Source organism: Diadema antillarum, unplaced genomic scaffold, assembly GCF_040938485.1.
Source record: "Diadema antillarum isolate AM-2024a unplaced genomic scaffold, OU_Dant_1.0 seq00000998_RagTag, whole genome shotgun sequence".
NCBI classification, from domain to species: domain Eukaryota; kingdom Metazoa; phylum Echinodermata; class Echinoidea; order Diadematoida; family Diadematidae; genus Diadema; species Diadema antillarum.
In genome coordinates this window covers 1,785,001-1,812,956 of record NW_027271836.1, presented here as the reverse complement: position 1 = coordinate 1,812,956, position 27,956 = coordinate 1,785,001, and the positions used below count along the sequence as shown (strand labels likewise).

Sequence of the window (27,956 nt, the reverse complement as noted above, 5' to 3'; positions counted from 1 at the left end):
TAAGTAATAGTCATTTTGTGATCTCATCACTGCCATCACATGCATGACAACAGCACAGCAGGGGATTGAATATTTTTGCCGGTTATAGCAGCAGAAGGGCATTGGTGTTGTGCAAAATTTGTAGAGATAAAGCCCTTCTGGTTCCAAACTGACAAGTATAGTTTCTGCACATTGGACCATGTGGAACGCTTGATTAACTGTGATATTAATCTCCAAGGGCCATCATTTTCTCCTCTCCACAACGTGAACATGTCATATCTGTCACATAATTAGGTATTTGTGACAGATTAAAAAAGAATCATGTGTATGCCTCTTGCTTTCCTAGCCACTGCTAAGAGAGACTTCGTTTTTCTTGTTTTGATTCTTTTATGCGTGAGACAGCAAGCCTACAGCAGGGCTTTTTGTTGTGTAAATTACCTGCAACTAGGATGAAATTCGGAATCCTGTGTCAGTTGGGTATAAACGGCCAGTGGCGCCGCATCGGACGCCATCGCAAATGCGTAGCGAGAACTGCCCTATACGGCCGGTGTACACACCTCGGCTATTGATTTCTTTGGGAGCATCTATGCAGCGTCTGAATGTTTTCTTGGGAGGGGATTTTTTAATTGCATACTGCTTTCCTGCTCTGGCCGCCACCTGCCTTGCCTTTCATTGCATTGCTCAATAACGGTATCCATCTTTCGGTGTGGTAGAACCAGTATCGGTATTGATTTTTGGAGACAGGTGGAGGGGGGGGGTAAGATGTTGAAAATGATTTTGTAGCATTTGGTCCAAGTCAAATTGAATTGGTAGTATCAACAAACCTGTCAATTTCTTGTCATGAATGCCTACTATGTGTCTTCCAATCCATGAATAAACTGTGAGGAAATATGTTGTAATTGAGAACCGATGAATGCTTTGAAAGCGATAGTCTATGAAATCCAATAAGTTTTTTGCATGTTAACAGTGTAGCACATGCTGCATTTGTCGATTGATGCAGAAGGAAAGAATGGTATCTCATAACTCACTGTGTGGTACAGTCCCACAGCCTGCTATCAGGGGAGATTTGTAAACAAGGTGTCTTTCAAATTCTCCACCAAGAATTAGTCAAACTTGAGTGCCTTGGCCCCCTCATCTTACAATGTACGGACATCTAGACCGAAAACACTCTCCCCGTATCAAACTGATCACCTGCGAGTCTGTGCCATTAACATTCAATCCAGGCAGTGTGTGCAGAACAATTTCTCCTAATTTACAGCCCCACCAGTGTTTTGCCCCAGCATCATCTGCTGATTGGGCTAAAACAACGACAAATAAACCGAAATTTGCCGGGCACGTCCAAGCTCATTTCCAGCCAAGAGCAATCCTATCAGCATCATCATCAAAGCTTGACCACGTTATCGCCAATTTCAGTGACGTTTTTTTTTTTTTTTTTTTGCCATCTCCTGCCATGGGCAAAGGATTGCCAGAATGTTTAGGCCGTTAAAAGAAAACTCCTACCCATGTGTAAGTTGGATTACATACAGAGGAGTGAGTTCTCACAACTAAAGACAATGAACATTTCATTAAAGTCAGACCAAAAAGAAAAAGAAAAAGAATAAATTTAAATGTGTTCAAGAAAGAGTGATATAAGTTTCAGTCACATATGTGAATTAGATGACATAAATGTGTACAATTCTCCCATTGGTTTATTTATATAACAATGCTCCAAAAATCTCTATATCAGTTCCCAAACTTCCTCTTACGTAAAAGTACCCTCCTGCATAAAAGTGCCACATAGTCATTTCAACTCTAAATTAATAACAGGAATAATGATTTACTCTTCGTGTTCTGTCTGTTTGACTTTCCCTCTATTTGCTGAAGTTGACTTTAATGTGGCAGAGCCATAATCTACAAGAGCCGGAAGTTGCTGCCCTGTAGTTGGGGGACGTAAAACACTATACATCAAAGCACCCGCTTATAATGAAATCAGTTTTTATGTCCATTTTACTTCCTCCTGTTCGTAATGACAAAATGAGTGGTGCACCTGTCACAAGTTTTTTATTCCCCCATAGATCTCTTTTGACCTTATACAGTACATTGCATGCTGCATCATTGATGCTATGACAGGAAAGCCTTGTTGTGAGCTGTCGGAGATGTCAGCAGCTATTACTCGTAAAAAAGAAGAGTGTAATAAAGTTTGCATCATCATGCTTAAATTTGACAGATGCTGTGAAAAGATTATTCCGTAACGCTTATTCAAATTCCCATTGATATGTCAAACATTTCAGGCTTTTAGAAGGAATATATGTTGGCCTACTGTTCTCTTACATAGAGAAACCAAAACTGTTTTTAAAACCACTCATGTTCTTGGAAGAAAGTATTGAAAGTGACCGATTGCTTACAGTTATTCTGATAAACTTTTCTGTTTGTAGGATGTTAATTGAAGAGTAGCCTGTGAATGAGAAAATGTGTATAGCCATGAAAGTGATCTTTCCATAGGCCTGTTTCTACTTGGCATCTCTAAGAGTCTGTTGTATGGAAGGGTTATTACAGTGTATCTCAACAATTTCAGCAACCCTATCATTAGTCAATTAGATCTCTTAAAATTATGGATAGTCCTTACATGTAATGGAATGATTTTAAAAAAAAATGAAGTAATTGTACCATCAAACAATCAGAGAAAACAGGATTTCAAAATGTACATGGATGACAGTTGTGCTTTACAACCATTTTAACCCGTTGAGGACAGTTTGATTTTGCTACAACACGCATTTCCCATAGATACCTGCCTGAGTATATTCGGGACTCATCCTCGACAGGTTAATGTGTGAGAAATTGAATATATTCAAGCGCAACGCTCTTTGAAAACCAGCAATTTTGTAAAAATTTGGATGATTTTGATTTATAATTATGAAAACTGCATCACAGCAGATGATGAACACTACAATGCATGCTGCTGAGATACCTATCCTATTTGGTCTCAGTGATTATGATATGCCAGTATTTTGAATGATTGAAGTGCGAGCTTTAGTGAATGCGATGCGATTTTATGTGTGTTTATGCATTTCAGAGGTTTCAGAGGAAGAAAGAGAGAGGAAGGGGAAAAAAAAAGAACACAAAAAAACGATTTCATCATAGATGAGATAAATTGCGCTTTGCGTCAGTCCCAAGCATCTTATCTAAAGTACACACTGACCCCTTGCGTAGGTAGAGATTTATATGCTCATCTGAGACAGAAATTTATACTTTTATCCATACTACTTCTGGGATGCCACTGTGTGGGAGATCTGAGTCAGGGCATTTAATTTCGAGTCATCGGTCTTAAAGGTGGAAAACAGCCTTTTGAGCATGCCATGAACCCGGTCTACACTTTTCTGTTTCTACTCAATCATGATTACAATGCATCTGCTGCACAAGTTATGTGTACAGCTTGCAATTGAGCATCAAAAATGAAGTCAATATTTTTTTTGTGGTCAAAATATAGACATAACACAGGAGTGAATTGCATTAACCCTTGTGAAAAAGGCTATTTAGAATGGTGATGCTGAAAATTCTGCAGGTCTTCAGTGACGTAATGTTTCTATTAAAGAGTGTTTGTGTAGTCATATTACTATCTACTGCAGATAAAAAATTGGAATGGCCCCCAGGCAAACCTGAAAGAATAAAACTTTATTCTGGAAGGCATTGTGATAGTCCCCTGTGCATTGCCAGTAAAACTGTTAATATTTACATGACGGCTTGAATCACAGCAGTGCATAGACATATTTGGAAATGTTTTTAATGTCGTCATTGTGTGTGTTTGTTTGAGCTAGCATATCCTAGACCAAATCATTGTTGTGTAAGATATTGATAGAAAGAGATGGATGCATGTAAAGGAGAGAGCCAGCATATGTAAGGGGGGGGGGGGGAGAAGAAAGTGAACAGATGGCTCAAAACTCAAAAGACTCTTTTTTTCACCATAGCAGTGAGAGCATTATCACTTGTTTCTAATGTTTAATCACCAATGATTCAAAAAGCATGCAATATTGACTAGATGCCTTTAGCACCGGTGTTGACGTAGGTGCCAAGAAATGCATCCCCCACCCCTATTCTCTCTTCAGCGAAGGCGCAAACAGCTATAATCAATTTCACACTAGGCTGGCTGCCAACATTTGTGGCAGGTCTGTGCCGTAACGCTGCGTAGACGCGCTGTGGTCAAGTTGGGCTTTCTTTGGAAATGCAGCGATTTGATTTGATTCTCAGGAAATTATACTGCCCCGATGTATCCAGAGATTTCTCTGAAGCGTCCGTGAGAAACAATGTGGAGAGTATATACGTATATGCTGTCTAGACCCGATGGTAAACGTGAAAGTCTCAGAGATTGAATTGCAAAAAATAACTGCATAAAGTCAAGCAGCTTGAAGGTCAAGCTCTTTGTGCTTCTTCGTCTTCCCTTATTACTATTCTTCAAACGTTGCATTCATGCACTTGTGTTGAAAGTTTATCTGTATAAATGCTATTAATGTATTGAATGTATCTCTCTTTGCTTTTTATTCTGCTGGAATCTGAAATAAGAAAAATCAGTCAAAGGGCAAAGATGTCTTATACTCTTTAAAATGCAACTGTACAGGGGGGGGGGGGGGAATGTTGCATCTCTCTACCTAGCAGAAAACAGGCCCATGATTTTTATTTGATTGTCAGAAGCAGATACATGACACCTCAATTTTGATTGCCACATGACAGTATCATAAGCACAACTTCTTGCAAATTTTTTGGACAACCAAAAAAGCACCAAACAAACACGTCATTTTCGTAATGATTGTCAGGTTTTGTGATGACCGCTGTTGACGTCAATTCCTGCCCAAAACAGGAAAGAGAGATGAACGGCTGCAGCGTCAGATTCTTTGTGTGTAATTCAGTGTACCCTGTTCACTTCCAGTCATTTCATCATCCATTTTTTGTCATTCCTTTATTCTCTTCAGGATATTTAAACTGCATTGCTCTATCTTTGTAATGCAGAAGAAATCATACAATTATGTCTTATATATGTATGTATGTATCTATATATGTATATAGTTATAGCTATATATATCTCAGTTTAATGCCCAAATGATTTACGGGGAAGCACATAATCTTCGGTCTTTATTTCAATTGTTGCTGAAGAAATGGTGGAGAAATTTTGCTATTATGACATCTTGTTGAAGGAGTGTGTGATTTTGTGAAAGATCAATATAGCAGTTCAACAGTATACTGCAGAATATTGACATTTCCTGAATCACAAAGAGCATTAGAAATTCATGAGTTATTTTTGATAGATGAAAATGAGAGCTGTCTGTTGTTGCTTGTCGAATCTCTTGTTATAACAAATTTTCACCTGCCAAGTCTCTTTGTCTCTCAGTCACTCCGCAAGCATGCCCCGTTAGATGGCATCTTATGACTACTTTCACTTTTGGTTTTTGCCTGCGGGCTTTCTTTGTCTACCACTGAAGAAAATGAAAGATCTTGAAATATTTGTGACTTCTGCCGGTCATTTGCTGGAAGGTAGAAGTCACTGGTAACGAAAGCATGCTATCGAATCAATCACAATCATGGTCTTTCGTCTCACACTTGTCAAATTATGAGGAACGATTTTGAGATGGCAGGTGAGTGCTGGGGGGGGGGGGGGGATTGTGTCAACAATCGGTCGCCAGAAATTATTTCGTCACCATTGCCGCGTCAGTATTTCTCTGTTTGCTTGTACTGCACCTCCTTATTCTTATGTTCTCTACACTCGCGATTGAAGACACATTCTGGTCAAATTTCAATCATCCACACCACGCCTTTCATCATGCATTAAGGACGGGGACGGCTGTCGTGGAGCTAGCCAAGTGTTAAGATCTCTGCAGGAAGATGCAGCAAGAATGCACAACATCAAATTTCAGGAGGTTAAATTTTTCCCCGGTTTCCATGGTAACGAAGGTATCTCCGTGAGGCATCATGCCCAGCCAACACTCTACTCACTCACCCTCTCTCTCTCTCTCTCTCTCTCTCTCTCTCTCTCTCTCTCTCTCTCTCTCTCTCTCTCTCTCTCACCTAACTGGTGGTGTCTAATTGCATTGACAGTTCAGTCCAATGAAGATCAAGTGCACTCTCATTATCAAGGACCACTCCGTGAGCTGGTAAGAGTGAGTTCTCGGACCAACCATGTGTGGGATCAATTCCGTCTCTTTCCTGGCTGTCCGGGACTTAGCATCTGTTGTTTTTGTTATTGGCTATTGCTTTTTTTTTGAAAGCCAATCTAGCCTGCATAATAGTAAGTGCAATATAACTGATAGTAGTATCAATAACAGTATATATTTACCCATATGCATTTGTGCATGCATGAATATATCATGTACAAATGCATAATGCATTGCTTATGTGTATGTATAAGTTATTTATATACATGGTATATACACAGTGTATTTTACTTTTATGTGATAAATGGCTTTATCACAACTAACTGAAATGTACGGAATACAATACAGCAGTCATGGGCTTATGTTTTATGGTTCAATTCTTATCATTTTTTGTTATAACCTCTTGAAAAAACAGAATTGTAGAACCCTCTTTCTGAGAGATCCTCATTATGTTGTCCTTCCTATAAACTTCTGTGATATACCTGATGTGGTCACAGCCATGATAAGGTAAGAATAAGATACAGTTTGTCACAGGGGCAGCCAAACTCTATCACATGGCTTAAGTGGTACATAGGGTTGGAATGCTCAGGGGGCAAAATCTCTTCCCCTGTTATCGTCCCCCATGTGCGATAATTGCAGTCAATCAGATGATGTCGCAAACGTTTTGTACCTGCTACATGTTATCGTGGTGAAACTCATGACAGTATTTGAATCAGTGTTTGGCAGTGATTATTGGAGGTACGCTGGTTAGTGCTTTTCAATTGAGCTGGTGATCACATTGTAATTAGACATATATTTGGATGAGTTTAGTGCAGACGTACAAGGCTGACGTTGTTACGCTTTTCATCGACACCAAGGTGGTAATTCTCTCATTTTTCGCTGTTGCTATACTATGGCATGGGATGAATCATTCTGTTTCAACATTTTTACCCTACAGAAGATGTGTTTGCTGGCCATGTGATAGTGTCAAATATGCAATGTATACCATGAAATATCCTCAGTAATGTGAGTGTAAGTTGATTGCTGGTATTCCAAATCTGTTCTTGAGAGTGGCTTCTCCCTCTTTTCTGTTCCTGTATTTTTTCACTCTTATGAGGGAATATGACCCAAATGAGACCTTAGATCACAAAAGTGTCACCTTGTGATACAGTTGGTATTGGTGGAAAGGTTGACGATCATACAATGTGTAGTTCTTTGAAGCAGTCAAGGAAGTAGGCATGTTTACAGTCGCAAGATCTTTGGGATGGACTTTGTCGTGTTTTTCTCGTCTGCTATCACATCTTTCTTGCTGGAGGGTTGGGCAATCAATGGACTGTCGATGTCCTGCTTTCATTTGCTCTTTAAAGATGCCTTTTCTTTTCTTTTCTTCCTGCACCGTCCTTTCATTGTTCTTTTTCATCAATGTACGTTGTGCTGATTGAGAGCGCTTACCGCATGTCATTGATTCATGGTCTGTAGTCACTTTGTGGATTGTCCACCTTGCAGATGTGTGCTGATAGGTTATGAAATCAAGTCTAGTACATGGAACAGTGGCTCAGCAAGGAATTTTCTTTTGCTTAGAAGGCTCAAGGTTGCCATCTTAACTCACTTTATATAGTAAATGAAGAGAGCTACAATCATGGCTAAGAATTTTCCTTAAAATATGGGGGAAACAGTCAAGTCCCTTAAAAAGTTGAAATAAGAAGGGGATCCTCTGCCTATCAATGTAAAGGCATTAAAACAAACAAACAAACAAGTAAACAAAAATAAGTCTTGTAGGTATTGACCTCTCCCCCTACAAAGATTGCATAATATTGTGTGAAAACGATTGTCCCAGAAGAAACAGAGGCATACTTTATGTTCCCATTACCCATACATGACCTGCAATACAACCTCTGTGAACAGTCATTTTCTTTTGTGGGCATGGGGTGTGAATGTCTGGGGAATGAAATTGTGACTGTCAAATTAAAGTCGCATGCCACGAAAAAAGAAATGGGTAAGTATTAGACTTGCAAGAGAAAGAATGAGAGTAATTTGATAATGATGGTGATTTAGTGATGGGAAAGGAAAACTGGGTTCCCATTATTCAGGTCGTGATTGTTGCTTGTGGAGAATATAATGGGAGACTCTCCCTAGACATGCTGTGTTACATTTAAAAGCCCTCTATTACTTGAGGGCACTCTAATTGTCTATTGATTGATTTCCAATACGTCTTTTGTAACCTTTTACAAGTCGGCATCCACTGCACATGTGGCTGTCTTCCTAGTGTGCATGTGGGTGAGTGTGTTTGTGTATGTGTGTGTGTGTGTGTGTGTGTGTGTGTGTATTAAAAGTAGAGGTGAAGAACCCAAAGGGCTATAATTCCTCTGTGAATGGAAGAGACAGCCTCTTCATTTTGATTTGTGAGTGTGAGACAGGAGAGCTATGTGTTACAGACGATCTATTTCACATATTTGTGATGGTGGAATAATGGAGCACTACAGACGATTCATTTCATGTTGTAATTGTGTAATAATGGCAGAATCAAATGAAGGACATGCGTGTTGCATTAATAACAACAGCAGCTCAGTGAAGCTTGTGGCAATTTTTCCTTTCTCTCTCTCTCTCTCCCTCGCGATCTCCATAATGTAGCGCAATAATTCTTGCCGGAGTCAACATTGGTACAGTGGGGGGAGAAATAATTGCTAAAGGTTATTCAGCAGTCATTTTGAGAGGCAAGGGTGGCAATATGGTCGGCTCTGAATCAACGCGGATGATGCATGTTCTCACTCGGCCTTAGACTTTTGGAATTGGGTCAGAAAATGACCGTTGCCGTGATGTGCTAAACAGCTGCCTCCAAGTGCTTTGGGGGGCAGTTTAATGTCTGTAACATCATTACTTTCTCATTGCCCTGTGCCCAGTATCCGCACGATATTGTGAATGGGCGCCTGTAAATTGCTTCACGACGTCATATAATTGCGCCGAGATTTTAATGTACTCGGCCATTATGAGTAGCGGCAGTGTCTTCTAAACATAGCTCCAGATGTAGAATGCTATACCTCAACACTCTCTGCAAAACACCCCTGATGAATTCCACTGCAATTTAGCAGCAGCAGGGGAAATGTTGTTACTGAATTTTATGGGTACCTATATCTCATGTTTTTCACAACCAAGGACAGAAAATTTGCAGTTTGTTGAAAATGTTAGATTCAAATATGAAAAATAAAAGAAACAGCACAGGAGATAGAATCACTATGTTTGACTGAATGTTATATAAATAATGTTGCTCATGATCATAGCAATTCTTTTACTTTCAACAAAGTTTTGTTGCATGCATATCTTTACCGGAGGAATTAACAGAAAGGTTGAATTGGACAATTTTTTTTTTAATCTATCAATAACTCAATGCAAGATGCACTTAATGTAACCAGATACCTTGTTTTTCCTAAAATAGTCAGATTGATGTTCAAGGGAGAGTCTGAAATTAAGCAGTGAACAATGTCTAAATGCATAGTGTACCTTCATCCTTCGTATGCAGTTGCTAACTGCCATATGTGGTTTGTTTGCAAAGCACGTCTTATACTGAGTATCAGTTGTCATGAATTGTGATGACAATTTAATAGGTATTTTTTTCACTTATTTTATTACGACACTATGCAGTGTTTGCAAACTGCTGACAATCTATCTGACCTATGAGCAGAATGATGGTCAAGGGTTGATTTGAAATGCAAAGTTTGACATGTGCGTGTATACACTGAGGTTGTTCGCAGTAGGCACCAGGAGTTGAATAGCTCGCAACTTTGGTCGTTGCTGTCGTGTGAATTGCATTCCGAGGTATGGCACGTACGGAATATGGGCTTCTCTTCTGCCGAGACTTCAGAGAGCAGCCTCCGATCAGGTGGCGGCGGTGAGTGCTGGGTGACTTTGCGACCCAACAGATCAAAGTCTTGGATCTTGTTAAACTGAAATCGTGGGCAGTAAAGAGGAGGCTACGGTACTGCAATGTGTTTGAAAGAAGAGCAAGCAGCATTTCAAATGTTCAAATAAATATTGTGGCTTTGGTTTTTCCATGACAGCAGCAAACATACTGTATGTGGAAGAACAAAATGAAGCGTGTTGCTGCCTTTGAAGACATAGTTATCATTATGAGCCTGCAATGCTGTGTAGTACAGAAAGAGCCTGTAGAGATACAAAGTGTATATATCTTCTGAAGGATAAGAAAACATAAAGAGTGGAGAAGAAAAAGGATGCACGAAAAGAAACGCATATGGGAACTGCAGAAAAGCAGCAATAGTCTTACCTCAATGTAAAAATGTGCATGGTTAGCATGCGACCACCAGTGACAAGTCCCTTCTGGTTGGGAGGTGAGAAGTGTAGTGAATCCTGTGTCAACTGAATAATCCAACTGGCTTGAATGAAGGCCAAACACAAAACACATGCACAAAAGAAAATCAAAAAAACCCAGAACATAGAAAACTGCGAGTTACGCGAGGAGCAGAGATGATGCACACAGCAGCCAGCAGTTACTGTCGGGCGAGTTTTCACGTGATAAATCCGAGAAATATGAATCCAAGACCACTGGTTGGGGTAAGAGGTTTGATGAAATGAATCCTGAGGGGGGAAAAACACGGAGGATTGGCAGAGTGCAGGCTGGAGTACTATCAAAGAGAATGAGGCTGTGCTAGCCAGACGAGGTGGTGCTAAATCTGATGTGTGATTAAAACGATATGAAAGCAATCAGGCCAAACAAGGGACGCCATGCACCTGTGCGTGTGAAACGTTCAAATGAGGGGAAAGCAGTAAGCATCGCACCGCTCCGTGTGTGTGTGCGTGTGTGTGTTTTGTTTGTGTGTGCTGGACGGAGAGTAGAGGAAAGAGAGTGGGCGAGAGAAGTTGGATGGAGGGGGGGGCGATCGAGAGATGATTCAGAATCGGAGAGCTTTGATCGGCAAGGTAGTGATGACCGTGGAGTGAGACACAAGTGTGGCGAGAAAGGACAACCGATCTACAGCTGATCTAGAGCTGTTGCTTTCTTGTAAAAACACAGAAAAAAAAGAAATGAGAGACATCGAGAGGGGAGAGAGAGGGAGAGAAGATTTAGCTGAACAATAATATTCATCTCCCACGACACAAAGCCAGTCTATTGTATGATGTGTGCTCTCTAAATGGACTATACACAACCTTTTCTCAGCATGCATGGTATAGTGTGGAGGTGCATATACACACTCTCACTTTTTTTTCTCTCTCTCCCTTTCTTTCCCTCTCTCTCCCTCCCTTACACACACACACACACACACACACACACACACACACACACACACACACACACAGAACTTATAGCACTCATTCATTGGTCTGCTAAATCCCACGCCTTTGTGGTACCTCATGCATATTTCATGAGGCTGCAGAGCTAGGAAGGGGAGGGTGGAGTGAAAAGGCAGGTCATTATAATATTGCAACCAGGGTGGCTGGTGTACTCCCGTTGCCAGGCAACCGCCGGGTGACGTGTGGGTTGTATGGCCCAGCCTTCATCATTCAGCTCTCCATCTTTTACACATGTGCCCCTTTTTGTTAATTTTTTTCTTTGATGTAAAATCCATCTTTTTCTCATATATGCATGTATGTATGTATGTTTGTGTGTGTATGTGTGTGTATGTTTGAGTTTCCTCCTTTTTTTTTTTCTCCATACCCATCTCACTGTGAAGTCTGGCAAATGAGAAAGTCACATTTTTTGATCCATTGCACATTGAACAAGCCGGCACGTAACATGCTCCTGCTATGTGTAGTCAACAATTTCAAACAAGCTGTCCTTTTGAAATATATGTGTATATATTTTCCTCAGATATATATATATATATATATATATATATATTTCTTGAAACACAGATCTTTTTTATGACTCTCTCTTCCATACATGACAGTTGGCCGTTAATATCGAGAGATTGAGTGAGAGCCTTGGGATAATCATGCCTCCGCCCTCTCCAGTTTGATCGATGTCTTCCATTATCCACTGAACAATCGCTCAAATGTCATGTGGCGGTCCCAATGTGTTAAGTGACATTGGTGTGAATTTGAATGGGCCAAATCACTCATGTCAGTCGGGCGGCCCAGTCGTGCGCGCGAGTCCGGTTTTGAGAAGAAGCAATGCCACTCAGCTCAATATAAGAGATGAAGGGGATTAAAAAGAAACTTAAAAAAAAACCCACATCCAAGGAGACTGACAATTAGTCATTTACACCATTTACATATGATGACAGTCTCCTACAAAGAAATGAAACCCAAAGCTACATTTGGATTTAGTGAATACAGCAACTTTAGTCAGACACATCAGTGAAAGTTCAAGGAAAATCGGACAACCTGTTCAACAGTTACGAATCTTAAAGATTTGGTGCCACCATCACTGAATCAGAAGACTGTATAATTTTGTGATGTCATGTATAGAGAATGATAGAAAGAAAATACAAAGAATATCCAACATATTCTCACATTTCTAGCATAGTGAAAGAGCACTTAACATACTGCTTCCAGAAAGCCGTGGAAATGATATCACCTCTAACATATTTCAGTAGTAAGTCAAAGGGAATGTTATCTTTTCACAGAAAATAAGTTATGCAAAATTCTTCTTATATTTTCTGTATATCATATTCTGTATGAGAGGTCACATACTGTAGTTACATTGCAAGTCTTCTCAACCACCAATTGCTGCGCCAGAACATATCACAAGCAAATCATAACCCTGGATGCTGGAAACCTTTGCAAAATAAATAGAAAATAAATAGAAATAAATGAACATTTTTTGTAATTGTTACTAAATTAAAAATGTCTGCAAAGCAATCAATGACACTTCCAAACCCTCAACGCTTTTTTTTTGGCAATCTTTTAAAGCTTAAAATTCAAATGATGGACTTTGCCATTTTTTTTTTTTTGACATTTGCATGCTTTGCAAATTATTCATATATGTCAAGTGAAAACAGCCCCAGGCTCTCTACCAGAGTGACTATTTTGTGGGACATGAAGATCTCCTCCTTTACTCATCTCTGCTGACCTGGTCATCACTCTGAAATGACCATCAAAGTGGAGTTAGGGACTCTGGCATAGAATAGGAACACCTGCTCCTAATCAGTGGACCATCATTCATATGTACTAGCAAGTCAAGACGGTGAGCGTAGCAAAAAAAAAGAGAGATATAATTGGAAGGAATGTTTTAGGGTTTGTTCTCTACATGACAAGGCAACTCAGCAGCTGATAGCACCAAGTTTGTACCCAATGATACGTGTGCCTCATACCAGCTAATAATTAGATATCTATTACCAGGCTTTTCATAAGTTCTCCTCAAAAGGAGTGCTTTGTATCACATGAAATCAAGACTACATTTCTGTTGCAATAGCTATGAGCTGAAATGAAGACACAAAAATAGGATTTTTATAATTTGAAAATTCTTTTTTTTATGTCCTTAAAGTCACAAGGCCTTTTTGTTCACTCTACAAAACTACAAAATACATTCAGATGAATCCCATGTGGAGAAATCAGCGACAGAAGCAGTCACACGTAGTACACATTCAGGACAAAGACTGAGATTATGGCCATGAATGAGATTGTATTGCAAACTGGGCCCATCCATTATAGTTATTCAGTTCATTATCAGTTTATCATTCAGTTTATTATCAATCACAGATGCAGCAACATGCACCTTGCTATCTTCAATTTGTCCAGTCCTGTAACACTCAGTCCCATTGATCAGTCTTCAACTGCTTGTGAATTTTTTGTTATTTCTCATTATCACTCTGATAAAAAAAGGTTTTACAGCCTTTTTTAAATGACTTAAATTATGCATCCCCAAGATAAGATACCAGAGACATGGGGTTGAATTGTCTGTAATATTGTAGTCAAATCATATATCATCATTGATTGATAGGGCCTGTATATTCCATAAAAGAGAGAGAGAAAAAAGAACGTATGGTTCAAATTTCTTGACTGCTTAGAGAGCTTCAAAGCATTATGTTTCTCTGTCTCAATAAATTAGATACCTACCTTGCATAAAATCTCCAAGATTGGACTGTTTGATTTAAGTTCATTTTCCCCCATTGAAATAAAAAACAAGAACAAAACGCTACATGATGGAACATGTACATAGCTACCTGTGAAACATTTCCTGAAAGTAATATGTAATATTTTCCACATTAACAGCACTGGGAGTCCTTCCCCCACCTTCATAAGCAGGTGCACACAAGTTTGCTCTCAAGACAAAACATGTCAATTTTGGTGCAATACTGGATGCGTTGCCGAGCAACCGGCAAAATGACGTCCGAACTTTCTCATTGTCATGTCTGCGTTCTGCACTCTACTTTGTGAGTAAATATGATTATCTTATTAGGGGTAAGGAAAAGATAAGAATTCCCTCTCCTGAACATACAAGGGAGTGACATTCAAATATTGCATAGCATCAGAGGAATCCATGCATTAACCCCCTCAAAACCAACAGCCTTCCGAATGCTATGTTGATGCTGCAGAGAAGCAGGTTGCCATTAGCAACAGCAGAGTTAAGGCATCAAATGTTTTATATATATATATTCCTTAGTATGGAGAGCTTACCACTTTATTGAGATGCTTTTGCTGGTTTTAACTCTCACTCTCCCGTCTGCTCAATTTCTTCCAACTAACATCTATTCTTGGGATTATCATATATCTCCTTCCAGAAGGATGCAAGAGACTTTGTGCTTTTGTGTCGTCAGTCCCTTTGTCTGTCCGTTCATCAGTCTGTTCATCCCAGATCTGGTGACATTATACCATTTCACCTGAACTGGGGGCTATTATTCTGAGAATACAAATGTATCAGTGGTATATGATAGGTTGAAATAACTTAATCTAAAAGCAGCCCCTTTTTCTTTATAGCATGTCGGCCCCATTTGTTTCTCAAAAAAAATTAAAGAAATCACTTTGATGGTGGGCTCTGTCTGATATCACAGATATATGAGGAATACACCGACTTGTGTCCAGTTCATGCGATATGGGGTGCTGCTTTATTTTTGCTTTCATGCAATATGTTCATATGCTGTATTAGAAGCAGAAGGGGGGTTAGCTCCATAGACTTGTTTGGTGCGTACGGCCTTCTCGCTCTCAAACCGACTTATTGATTTGTCTGGCAGGAGACTTCCGTGAACGTGAAAAACAGGGAAGAGTCGCTCTGAAAGGACAAGTTCCACATCCTGCTATCAGTCCTTCAGTGTATGTATGAATATGACTCAGATCAAATCAGCCCCACCCAGTATCGGAGACAAATATATCAAATATATTCCTTCTCTCTTTCTCTTTCCCATTTTTGTCATAGATTCTCTGACTCCCAATTCAGAGAGCAATATTTACATTATTGTGGTAGCTGCTGAGACTGACAGGGCTGAGAAAGCTGCCTGTGTGTAGACAAAGAGTGATAATAAGTTCTGAGCTGCCTTCTTTTAATTTGGAGGGAAAAAATTGTTTGGATATTGGATTAGCTCCTTTGCCTTTTGAGCGATGGTGGGACGCTTAATTGATGTGGATTCAACCAGATAGGAAGAAATATCTGTGGTTGTTTATAAACTGGTCACAGAGTGTCTAAACAACCGGCAGGGTTTGTCGGATCGCCTAATGGACAGGACGGCTGACGAATTGCCGGAGAAGTTATTCCAGGCAAGAGATAAGCCCTAACAAGATGTGTGTATCCATTCAGATATCTCCACTGTCTTCATCTCACATCAATCCCTTTGTTAATACATTGCAACGTGTCCAACCCTGAAACTCTCTTTCATTCTCTCCCTCTTATTCTCTATCCATCCATCTACCTTTCTGTCTATTGAGCTACACATGTGTATATCTATTGATCTATCTTTCTATCTATATCAATCTGTCTATTCCATTATCTATTTATCCATCTTTATTTCCATCTGCCTATCAATTTTCCACATCTACATTTCCAATTATCTTAATGGTTCTGCCCCTGACCTTTCCTCCCCTTTGAGTCTGAGGACAAAGTTTCATTTAAGAAGCCCCCTTTCACTTATCACATCTGCTCACATCTTCCACTGTCTTCATTTGCAAATTTCTTACCCTTCTTGCCCTACCCTTCCTTACCCTTCTTACCCTACTTTCAATATCCTTTTAATTTCTTAAAGTGCTGTAGATATTTCTGGTGGTTTTTAGTTGAAATGTACAAATACCTTGTACCCCGTGCTGATCCAAGATACCAAGAAACCCCTTATGAAATATTACAGAGCATACCATTCCAAGAGGAATTCAAAGTTTATTTGATGAAAATCAGTTTTGGAATGGCTGAGACATCCAAGATCAAGTAAAACAAAACGATTGTAATAAAATGTGGGTCCCACCGTTTATTAGGATTGCTCTGGTTTGGATATCTCAGCCATTTCAAAACCAATTTTCATCAAATAAATGTTGAATTCCTCTAGGAATCAGATGCCCTTTTATATTAAATAAGAGGTTTCTCATTATCTCACCAAAAATGTTAGAAACCTGAAGTTTGGTCTCAACCAAAACTATACAATCCCTTTAACCGCTGAGTGTGGCAGGTTGTTCCAAAGGTTGACTGTTTCTGGAGAAAAAAAAAAGGATGGACCGAATTATACTGATGAACACTGGAAGATGCAAAATTGCTTGTCACAACTGCTTCTGCTTCTCTTTGGTCTATATGTATGTTTTGTTTTTGTTTTTTATTTACTTGTTCTTTTATTCTAGCATCACCAGTATTCACAGCATCCCATTTTTCTTTCATGTCCATCTCTTCCAATGTTGCTTCCTTGTCTGGCCTCATATTAGCCACGGTCACACTGGCAAAACATCACAAAGTTTTCGTTTTGCGAAGTTTAGGATCTCGAAGTTTTGCCAGTGTGACCACAAACTTCTCATTGCAAAACTTCCTACTCAAACTAGGGAAGTTTCCTGGATAGATCTCTGTCAATCATCTCCTAATCTGAGCAGACTGAACACTCTTGCAGCTGAAACTTTGTGAAGTTTGTCACGTGACCAGTCCACCACCTGTTCGTGGGCGGTGCCCTCAAAACTCATTGGGATGTATGTGTGTGCATTGTTGCATCACAATCATTAGCCATCAGGCAGGGCATGCTTTCTTCCATGTTAGCATGCGCACCAGGGACCCTAACTGCAATAACTGAAACATCGAAAAGTTGGGCTTCCAGTGTTTAAAGATGAGCAAGCTTCATGTAGACTTCTCGAAGTTAAACTTCACGATGTTTTGCCAGTGTGACTGCAGCTATTGAGTTTCTTTGCATTTTTTTTTTCTGTTTCCCTGAATACAGAGAGTTAAAGGACAAGTCCACCTTCATATACATAAGGATTGAGAGAATACAGCAATATGAATAGAACACATCAGTGAAAGTTTAAGGTCAATTCGTTCAAAAGTTACAAATATTTTAAGTATCTGCGCAGTCACTGCTAGAAGAGAAGACTACTGCAGTGTATGATGTCACATGCGTACAACTATATAAGGAAAATAAAAAGAGAATTTCACAAAACTTTACTTTTTGAATAAAGTGCACAGTTCTTCGACTTGCTACTGACGTATGTTAAGGGTAATATTATTCCCCCTGCCTTCTGAAAGAGAGAAGTCGAGTGTTCTTTTGTAATGGGAGAAAAATGGAAATATGTTGAATTTTCTTTATTCTTTCGTTATATCGTTGTACTCATGTGACATCACAAGCTATAGTAGTCTTTTCATCCAGCCGTGGCTGAGCAGAAACTTTAAAAATTCATAACTTTTTTAACGGATTGTCCGATTTTGCTCAAGCTCTCACTGATATGTTCTACTAATATTGCTGCATTCACTCAACCCACATGTCTATGAAGGTGAACTTGTCCTTTAAGGTGCTTAGGAACTTCTCTCTATCAAGTTTCACCGTCACCAAGTAATGAAACCGCGCTCCAGATTTTTGAATGTTTATAGGATATTTGATATAATTGGGTCTCTGGAGGGAATCATCTTCTTTTTTTTTCTTAGTTTGACAGATATTAAGTACAGTGCAACATACATGTATGTTTGTTGGAAGTGAGTAATTGCATATGAGACTGAAAGTTGCTAACTTTTGGCTGTAACATCTTGGAAAGAATCAGCAATTTTTGTTAGAGCTCGCTCGAGAAAGAATTCTCAACAGCTCTCTTGCAAGGACTAACTCTTTCCGAGAAAGGCTACAGACTAGATTAGGACAAAACATAGAATGCGTGTAGAGCTGGAAAGAAGTCAACATAACTTGAGACAGACTTGGGAATTGTGTGATAAAGACAACTGTGTACAAATCCTTCCCTACATTGAGCCTGACAGTTTACCTCTTTATGCCTCATTCCACCATGCCCTCCCCCCCCCCCCCCCTTGAAACATCCTCATCTTTGCTCTCCAGTCAGAGAAAAAACACAAGAGTGCCGAATCAGTGGAAGTCATTAGGAAGTCACATCACTCAGGCGACTTTAGTTTTTAGGGTGCTTAAGCGGAACCCGGTGCCAGCAACCAGGGGGAGCGTGACATGCATCCCGTGCGAGCCCGCACCCTCGTTTGTTTTGACAATCGATTTGCAGACTTCCGATACATTCTCAGATGGCTCCCCTCTTGTCAGCCTGCCCTGGGCAGCCACCAAATCTTTAGAAGCAGGATTTAACGAAGAAGAAGAAGAAGAAGAAGAAGAAGAAGAAGAAGAAGAAGAAGAAGAAGACTTTTGACTTTTCAAAATAGTATGTTATTTACATCACTCTTGCACACTATTTGCATAGTGAATATGGCGTTTACATACAAAATATTAAAAAAAAGGGGGAAACATATTCGCCCTCGACATTTCTTCTTTTTTTTTGCATTTAATACATCACGGGTGGTTTACAATTTCCATGCAGTAGAATCGAGGTGTTAAATGCAAATCAGGGGATTCAATCAATGGTAAGTGCAAATGAACTGGCTCTGTATGGCTGTCAGGTGTAACAATAATTGGTGACTGCGCTTGCAGTCGGCATGATTGCATTAATATAACAACTAAAGGAGGTTTTTACAAAAGTGCTGCAGTCAGCTTGTTAACAAAATGCTTGTAACGATGTTATTGAAAGACTAGTTGACTCTTTTCAGCGGGTATACATGAATAACTCAGATATGCTTGTTTGGCCAGGTTATGGCATACATGCTGTGGTAGCAGCCACCAAATCTTTAGAAGCAGGATTTAACGAAGAAGAAGAAGAAGAAGAAGAAAACAAAAACAAAAACAAGATGGATTACACTTATTTTCTTTTAAGGACGTGGGTTTTTTTTCTTTATTTTTCTTTTCCCTTTCTGTTTTTTCTCAGGTGTAGGGACAGTTACCCAATCTCTCACAGAGTGAGATGAAGTGATTTCTTACTAGTATGGAAAACCTTAAAAATAGATGCTGAATTAATGAAAATTTCTGAGTAGTTTATGCATTCATAGTCTTGTCATTATCTGTCATCCATACATTGAAAACTTTGTCGAGAGAAATAAGTAATGTTGATATTGACTTCAGTCATTTATAACAAAATTAACATTATGAAAATATTGTAACACATCTTTTATCATTTTCTTGATACACATCATCTAGTTACTGAAATAGATCACAAACATGGCTTGATAAACCACTGATGTAAAATTCTTCCCCATGCCAGCAGTTTAACAAAACTTTCACAGTTTCACAGTGATATGGTCACAACCACGTCTGCAAATTATGTGAGATGATTTCAATATTTCCTCACAAATTTTCTATTGACCCACTAATACTGCATGAAATTTCCCTTTAAATTTTTAATTAAAATAAATGAATTAGAATATTGTGTAATTTCTCCATCAAATTATTGTACTGTCTTAATATGAAAACCTTTACAGGCAGTCATTGAAGTTACAGCATTATCCACCAAAAACATAATATCTATAAAATATACAAATGTGCATAAACCTATAAGAATGCTGCAAATTGTTGACATCATTGCCAAATCTAATTTTATGGATGTGGTTGCTACTATTAAGTGTACTTCTGATTTTTTTTCAATACTTACAGTGCTATGACATTTTTCTTTTTGCACAAATATAACGCACAAAATTGTCTTTCTGTTTGTTTAGGGTTTTTTTTTATGCTAGTATGGCTGTAAAATGGTGATGTGCTAGAAGTTCTGTTTCTCCAGAAAGGTATTATTTGTTTTATGAAATTTGTTGAGAAAGGTTTATTTAAAGGAAATTCATTATTTGTGTCTGCTGAATGAGTCTTCTTGTACAGTTTTAGGTTCCAGGCTGGATGTTATTGCAAAGAAAAAAAGAGATCATTTATATGTTATGCCTTTCATCTACTTTACAGAGGCAACATGAAAAATGGGCAGGGGTACTGGAGATTGCAGAATACGAACACTCAACAAATGAAAAGAAAAGCAGGGAATGTATCACATGGTTGAGAATGTATTCATGAAATGAGGTTTACACAAGAAAGTAATATTCAAGTCTGTGTGTCAACATTTTGATTTTTAACTTCTTCATTTTTTAGGAACATCTGACATGTTTTATTATGAAAGTCCTTTTTCTTTCATGCTCTCCGGCAAGTTTTTATTTCTCTTTGTCATTTTTTTAAAGTTTCATAGTCTGTATTAAGAATGGTGCATTGCGACTTGCATAATTCACCCATTAAGAATGAGATTTGTTCAGCCTCTACCCCCCCCCCCCCTTCTCTCTCTCTCTTTCTTGTGAAACAAAATTTTCACCAGTGAAGCTGCAATGGAGGCTTTCAGTCTCACCTGCCAAGATGGCGGGCCGACTTTGGCACCTTGATGCTCCCTTCCAGCATCCGTCATTCCCGTTTCGAGGTAATGATGTGGAGCGGGATCTTGTCTTTCGGAAAGCGAGACATTCGTCTTCTCGGGGGCTGATTCACCAGCTAGCTGCTCTCTTGCGCTCACTAATGCCGGACACTTAATCTGTTCTTGCCACTTAGGATTGCGCATCTCTTCTCGCTTGGAAAACACACATAAGTCAGTATTGATTTACCTGCAGCCCATTAACTTGCAAGTCTTTGACTTTTTGTTAGCTGTCCTGACAACACACATCTTTTTTCCTTTCTTTCCCTAGATTTACTGTGAGAAGAGGAAAACACCCCCAGTTAGATTATTGTCTTTCAATTAGGGATGCAGGTTTATATGTTTACTATATAAGGATTTCTTGAAGATTTGCTGGCTAGGAGAAGAGTGTAATAAAAAGGCAAAATTTGGTATTTGCGCCACTTCAGAAGAAGTGCATATTCTTTGACAAATATTTGATTGCAGTCATCAGAGCATGAGATACGTCAGGGTCCATGTTAGAGTAAACCGATATACGTGAGGCTAGTGATTACGATTGAATGAATTTCATCAAATCCATGAAAAACCCAAACCTTTTCATCTTGAATATATTTCCTCCATGACATCGCATCATCCACCCCGTCAATCCAGGGTGGATAATGAAAATAATTACAACCTCATTTGCAAACCTCAGAATTACAATAATTTATGATATTTAGAAGTCCATCGTATTGATCGATGATAATGATGAATAGTTAGCTGAATTTGCAATAATTCTAATCACGTAAGAGCAAACAATCTGATTTGTTGACATTTATATTTACATTTACAATCATATTGGAAGCACATGATATATCCATACATACATATGTATGTATATACATTGTATAGTTTTACATACATTGTGTGTATATATATGTATATATATATATATATATATATATATATATATACTGTATATATATATATATATATATAGATATATATATAGATATAGATAGATAGATAGATAGATAGATAGATAGATATGGATATAGATATATTATAAATCCATTGATCTGAAAATATCAAAGGGTGTAGTCTCCCTCAATTTCATCTGTTCTCTCAGATTGAGAATGGCATATTCACACACATATACACACTCCACAAATTCAGCCATTTACATTGCAGATGCATGAATTCAAGCTGATTTTCCTTTGCTAATGGCTCATCAGTCTTGAAGGCAATCAAAGCTATTCTCATCCACATCTTTCATTGCATGAGGATCGACCAAAATACCACACCATGTGCCATGCATTGGTGGAGACATTGGATTACACAGATTTAATGTTGGCACAGCAAAAGGCGCAGCATTTGCATAAAGAGTCGGAATGCTGGACGCTGCGCCGTTTCGCCCCGCGACTGCGACATTTCCTGGCCTGCGGATCGCGAGAAGTGTCAACAAAGTTCAGGATGTGCAGCCAGTATGAATTATGTATAGTGCTCAGTTTCATGTAAAGTTAGAATGGAGGGGGGGGGGGGGGCAGGAAGATGGAGAAAATGGAGGGAATGGCAATATACAACATTCAGATAATGGTGCAGCGTTTGGGTAAGATAAACGGGGATATTGCATGTACCCCTCTTTGCCTTGTGGAGGGGGGAAAAGTGGCCTGTAGCAAATGTGGGCCAAAGTACCATATGGCCCTACGGTGTCTGAATTGTTGTCCTATAATACCCAGAGTAGCATTATGTTGAACAGATGAAGATACTGGACTTAGAGGCATTAGTGTAGCCCTGGTTTCACTGGGAATGGTTCTTTTGTTCATGACTGAACGACGACGGACTTGTTGAAGACAGGGGCTTACGTTTCCATTTATTTGAAGGTTGCAGCTTCACTATTTCTCCTTGAAAGAGGGCTAAAGACCATTGGCAGGTTAAGCTACTCAGAATAAATGTAGAGCTGGCTAATGCTACTAAGCGGAATGGAGAATAAACTGTAGAGGTGTAAGGATATTACCTGTAAGGATTTAGCAAATGAGGTCAGCCTCATCTACATTTGCTTGAGTTCATGGAATGTGGGATACTACAGTCTCACATCATGAACTCAATATACAATCAGGTGTGTATTGGGGAATATGAGAATAAGAGTCTCTTACTATGTAATCTAGGTATTTCAAAGAGCTTAGTAACACATGCATGTGATCTGAAGAAAAATCTAACCTCACCAAATAGACCCTACTGTAAAAGTAAAAATTTCTGCATATTTTGCATGCCATGAAACTAGTGCAGAAATGCAAATACATTAAATTTTGGCTTGTTGTACATAACACTGTTTTTTTTTTTTTTATTCCACAGATTTGAATAAAAACCTGTGAAATTCATCTTACCCGGCTGAGCGTGAAAAATTGTTCATGTGAATATTTCCCTTTTCATGGTAGCAGTGCATTCAACTTTGTTGTGTCTGTAAGGAAGTTTTCTACATATCATTGAAGGTATCTATTTTCAGTCTGATCATTGTCTGTTCTAATATTCTTAGTGTTTGGTAAGAATGTAGCCAGGTGCTACATATCTTACTTTCCCTTTTTGCCCATGACAACTAAAGGTCTCTATCTGGCAAGAAATGTGGATGGACACTCACTTGCCTGTTCAAATTATGGGGGCCCTTGCCTGAAATGCCCCATTAGGGAAAGTGGGAGGGATACTTATTGTAGTGTCCCAGTTTGGTGTCTTGGCATCATTTCATTGCAACATGATGTGGTGTGAAAGTGCCATTTCATGTCCTTGGTAGGATTTTTCTTTTTTATTTTAACTCGAGGACCTTAACGATTGTGATGCTCCTAAGTGTGATGCCCTGAGCATTGGTTATGCACATTTGCATTTGTCGGTGCCACGAGTGCTAGATTTCGGTCACAGCGGCCTGATTTTAGCTATGGTATTCATGCGACTGCTTTCTCGGTGCCATCCCTGAAGCCCCAAAGCCCAAATCCCGTACTGTCACCATCCATTCCATCTTTGCTGGACATGATTGGGAGTAAAGAGAGTGAGAAAAAAAAATGGTAAGATAAATTTCTCAGAATAGGAGCATGTTGCATCTCAAAGGTCGAGATCTAGAATTGGTGTCACAAATTTCTGGTAATTTTCTGTTGCAGAATAACCTCATTGCATATTCAAAGGGAAATTATTAAATCCATTATCTGTCTGCCTGTCTTCATTGTATGAAAAAGGCTTTATTTTGTAACATAATCTCAGCAGCTTGTGTTTTCTGAAGGCAATAGGTAAAATGGTACTTAACTTACTTTCGTCTCACCCACACACAAACACCCACACAATAGCAGACATACACATGGGGTAACATACTTAATCCTGTTATCTTTTAAACACTCTTCACTGAAATTAAATGTTCTATTTTAATTTCAAGCCACTGTTTACCATTGGTACCAGTGATTAAAAAATTTTCGAGTTACCACATTTTCATGAATATGTATAGTTCAGTTTTATCACAAAACATCCTACCACATAAAAATTTTGCAATAAATCCACAAATATGAGGAGATATCACAAATTTTCTTAATAAACCATGAATGGAGATAATTTACTATAGAAATGATTTTAATAAAGCTATTGTTTATTGATTATACTGATTAACATTTTTACATTGGTTGTTTATATCCCTAACTCATATTTTAGAACTATTTTGGGTGCTTTTTTTCATCTGCAAATGGTAAATAGTGGCTTTAAAGTAATTTCCAAAACTCCCACAGACTGACCTTCCATGTACTCTACTTGAATTTCCTGTGCTCTATTTACCTTTACCTTAATATATGATATAAATACATACATTTTTACCTGGTGAATAATCCGGGTATGAACAGCCCCAAAGGGTCCATAAAACTGCACCCTACAAATTATGTACATATATTTTAGGTGCCACAGAACATTTTTTTTAACCTGTTTCATACTGATACCAGGTTCCTGAATAGAACGGGTTAAGCTGGAGAGGCTGTGGATCATTGGTAACCTATATACAGATGTACCACCATAGCCCTTGTTCTGCAGCCCCTGTATTTGTTTACCATAAAACCAGAAATGTTTGCATGCATTTTGATTTCAGGAATCTCACAAGAGCCAAAATTTGCATAATTATTAATAAACTGCATACAAAAGTCCTTGTCTATACTACATGCATTGAATGCCTGTGGCAGTTTGTGAAAATTTCATGCTACGAAAAATGCCGTCGGCTCCAATTCACAAAAATTTTATGCCGACAAAGTGTCTTGCCGTACAGTAAACTATTTTTGCCGTTTGTTGTCTCTTTATAATCTTGTCTGCGTACTTATGCAGTTGTGTAATATGACAGCATTCTTCTGCTTTATCTCACTTTGATAGTAACATTACATCATACTATGTCACCCCCTCTTTAATACTCTTCCTCTCTCTCTCTCCCTCCCTCCTACCAATCTCCAGGTCTGCCACGCCCTACCACGGCTTCATGATCATGAACCGCCTCAGTCTTCACAACCTGACTGAGCCCATCACTAAGGAGCTGGAGTACACCCTACAGGAACCCTTCCTTCTCTACAAGACCACAAAAGGTTGGTGATGATGATGAAACAGCATTTATATAGCGCCATTATCTGTAGAAATATCCAAAAGCGCCCGGCTCCCACAATGTGTTACATGTCATTCACAAATTTGCTGGAAAGGATATGTCTTCAGTTTAGATTTGAAGGTATTAAAGTTGTTACAATTCCAAAGCGGGACTGGTAGAGAGTTCCAACAAAAGAGAAGGCTCTATCCCCACACATTTTTAGGTGGGTATTCGGCACATGGACTTCTACACCACACACACTGTGCTGTCTATTGTTCAGGTATTGCATTGTCATAAGGTCATTTGGTCCCTAGGTTATCTGAAATACACCCTACAGGAACCCTTCCTCCTCTACAAGACCACAAAGATTGGTGATGAACCCTTAACCCTCCATCCTACACCACACACTCTCTGCTGCATGTTGCCAAGGTGTTTCATTGCCATTGGTCATTTCACTGGACTTTTAACCCCATGTAATATTTGCCATCTACCAAGTGTAATGATTTGGCAACAGATAGATATATCTGGTTTGTCTTCTCATCCTCACAAAGCAGTCTCATTCATTAAGCCAGGGCTCCACACTGTCTTTTGTTTGTTTGTTTTACTTGCCTGGCATGAAATATTACTGTAAAAGTGGAAATTTTCGCAGTGTTGAAATTTTCGCGCATTTCGCGCAACCAGAAACTAGCGCAAAAATAAAAGCAGGCGAATAATTTTGCTTGCCATATGTTCCAGTAGTTGACATCTTGATTCCGTGGAATTAAAAACATGCGAAACTCTTCTAACCCCGCCGAGCGCGAAAAATTAGTCGCGCGAAAATATCCACTTTTACAGTACTTGCCCCGAGCAAGTGAGCAAGTTCAAGTGTTGAGCCCTGATTACTGTAAAACCAGAAATATACCTGGCATGAAAGTTGTAAATGGGAGCCAACAACCTTTTTAGCAGCATGAAACTTTCATAATTGCTAGCCATGAAAAAAAAAAAATACAAGTATACCACATGTACCTGTAATCCAGTGATTTGTTGATATGAAACACTCAACGAAACTGAATGTGTTCTGCTAAACATGTAGTTATTGTAAGACATGATATATTCGCGGCATGAAATTTTCACGAATTGGAGCCGACAGCCTCTTTTGTGGCATAAAATTTTCACTAATTGCCACTGGTGTGCAGTGCATACAGTGTAGACAAGAACTTCTGTGTGCATTTTATTTTCGCGAATCTTGGCGCTCGCGAAATTAAAATGCCTGTGAACATTCCTTGTTTTACAGTAAGCAAAAAAATAAAACAGGAAACTAATGTGCACCAGTAGTACGCATACTAGTGGTTGACTTCAGAAGTGTACAGCATTTGTACTGGCATGCATTGCATTGTGTAAAAAAACAAAAAAAACCAAAAAAAAAACTTAAGAGTGCACTTTACTTTTGTGAATCTTAACTCATTGTGAAATATGCGAAAGTTTCCATCATGCAAAAAAAAAAAAAATCTGATTTGATAGTATGAAAGTCATTGTCCGTGAAAAGCTCCTGATGATGTACCATGTCTATTGGGACTTCAGAGTATGGTGGGGAAAGGTTAAAGGGCAAGTCCACCTTCAAAATCAATTTGTTTAAATAGAAGCAGAAAAATCAGATGAAATAGACAGTGAAACTTTTAACAAATTCTACTGAAAGCTATGCAAGTTTTAATTTTTTTTTTCAGTTGTGATGGATCAAACACAAATTGGCAATTTTGTGATGCACACAAGAGCTCACCCCCTATTTGCTCTGTACTTTGAAATTAGACATGTTTCACTTCAAATCAAGTAAATTTGTTTTAAAAAAGTACGTGGACCCTAAATACAACTATTGAAATATATTTTCATCCAACTCTTGCATTGAAAAAAAATTGTCTGTCATCATCAGTAATGAAAATAAACAGAAGAGATTTTGTGGAATTTTATGCACAAAGCAAATTAAAATTGAAGTCATGTGCTGCACCACACAATTGTTAATTTCTGTTTGATTGGTCAGACCTTCAAAATTTTACAACATTTTCACTTTTAGGCAGAATTTAGTCAAATTTTCACTGTCACTTTTTCAAATGCTTATGAATTTTTTCAGGTGGACTTTCCTTGTAATGCATGCCTGCTGCAGAATTTCGTGAAACAGTTCTCAAACTTTTCAGCATTTTTTATCTCCAACCATTCACTCCTCTCCCCCCCCCCCCACCATCTCTTTCTTCCCATCCCTTGGCTGTAGAATCAAATAGAATCCTTCCTCCATGCTCTTCTCCTTCCTCCATTGATATATAGAATCAATATTTACACCTCGGGGTGTCACAGAGAGAGAGAGGGATGTGTTGGTTTTTATTTCGACATTCATGGTTTGCAAATGAAAGCAGAAGAGTCAGTGGCTGTCAGGTGATGGATTGTACTGTCTTCTCATAATGGATACATTTCTGATGGGTAGCCAGGGACATTTTTCCAACTTCTTCTGGGTTTTTTTTCTTCTTCTTCTTCTCTCTCCCTCTCCCTTT

At 38.8% G+C, this 27,956-nt stretch overlaps 1 protein-coding gene across 1 annotated transcript in view; it reads left to right on the top strand.

Annotated features, from left to right (window-relative positions):
* Nucleotides 1-27,956, top strand: part of LOC139742342 (mRNA-decapping enzyme 1B-like) — a 150,667-nt gene that overhangs the window by 89,209 nt on the left and 33,502 nt on the right. The window contains exon 3 of the mRNA XM_071652920.1: nucleotides 25,314-25,441. Within this exon, the coding sequence (XP_071509021.1) occupies nucleotides 25,314-25,441 (128 nt within the window). The remainder of the gene's footprint in view (nucleotides 1-25,313; nucleotides 25,442-27,956) is intronic.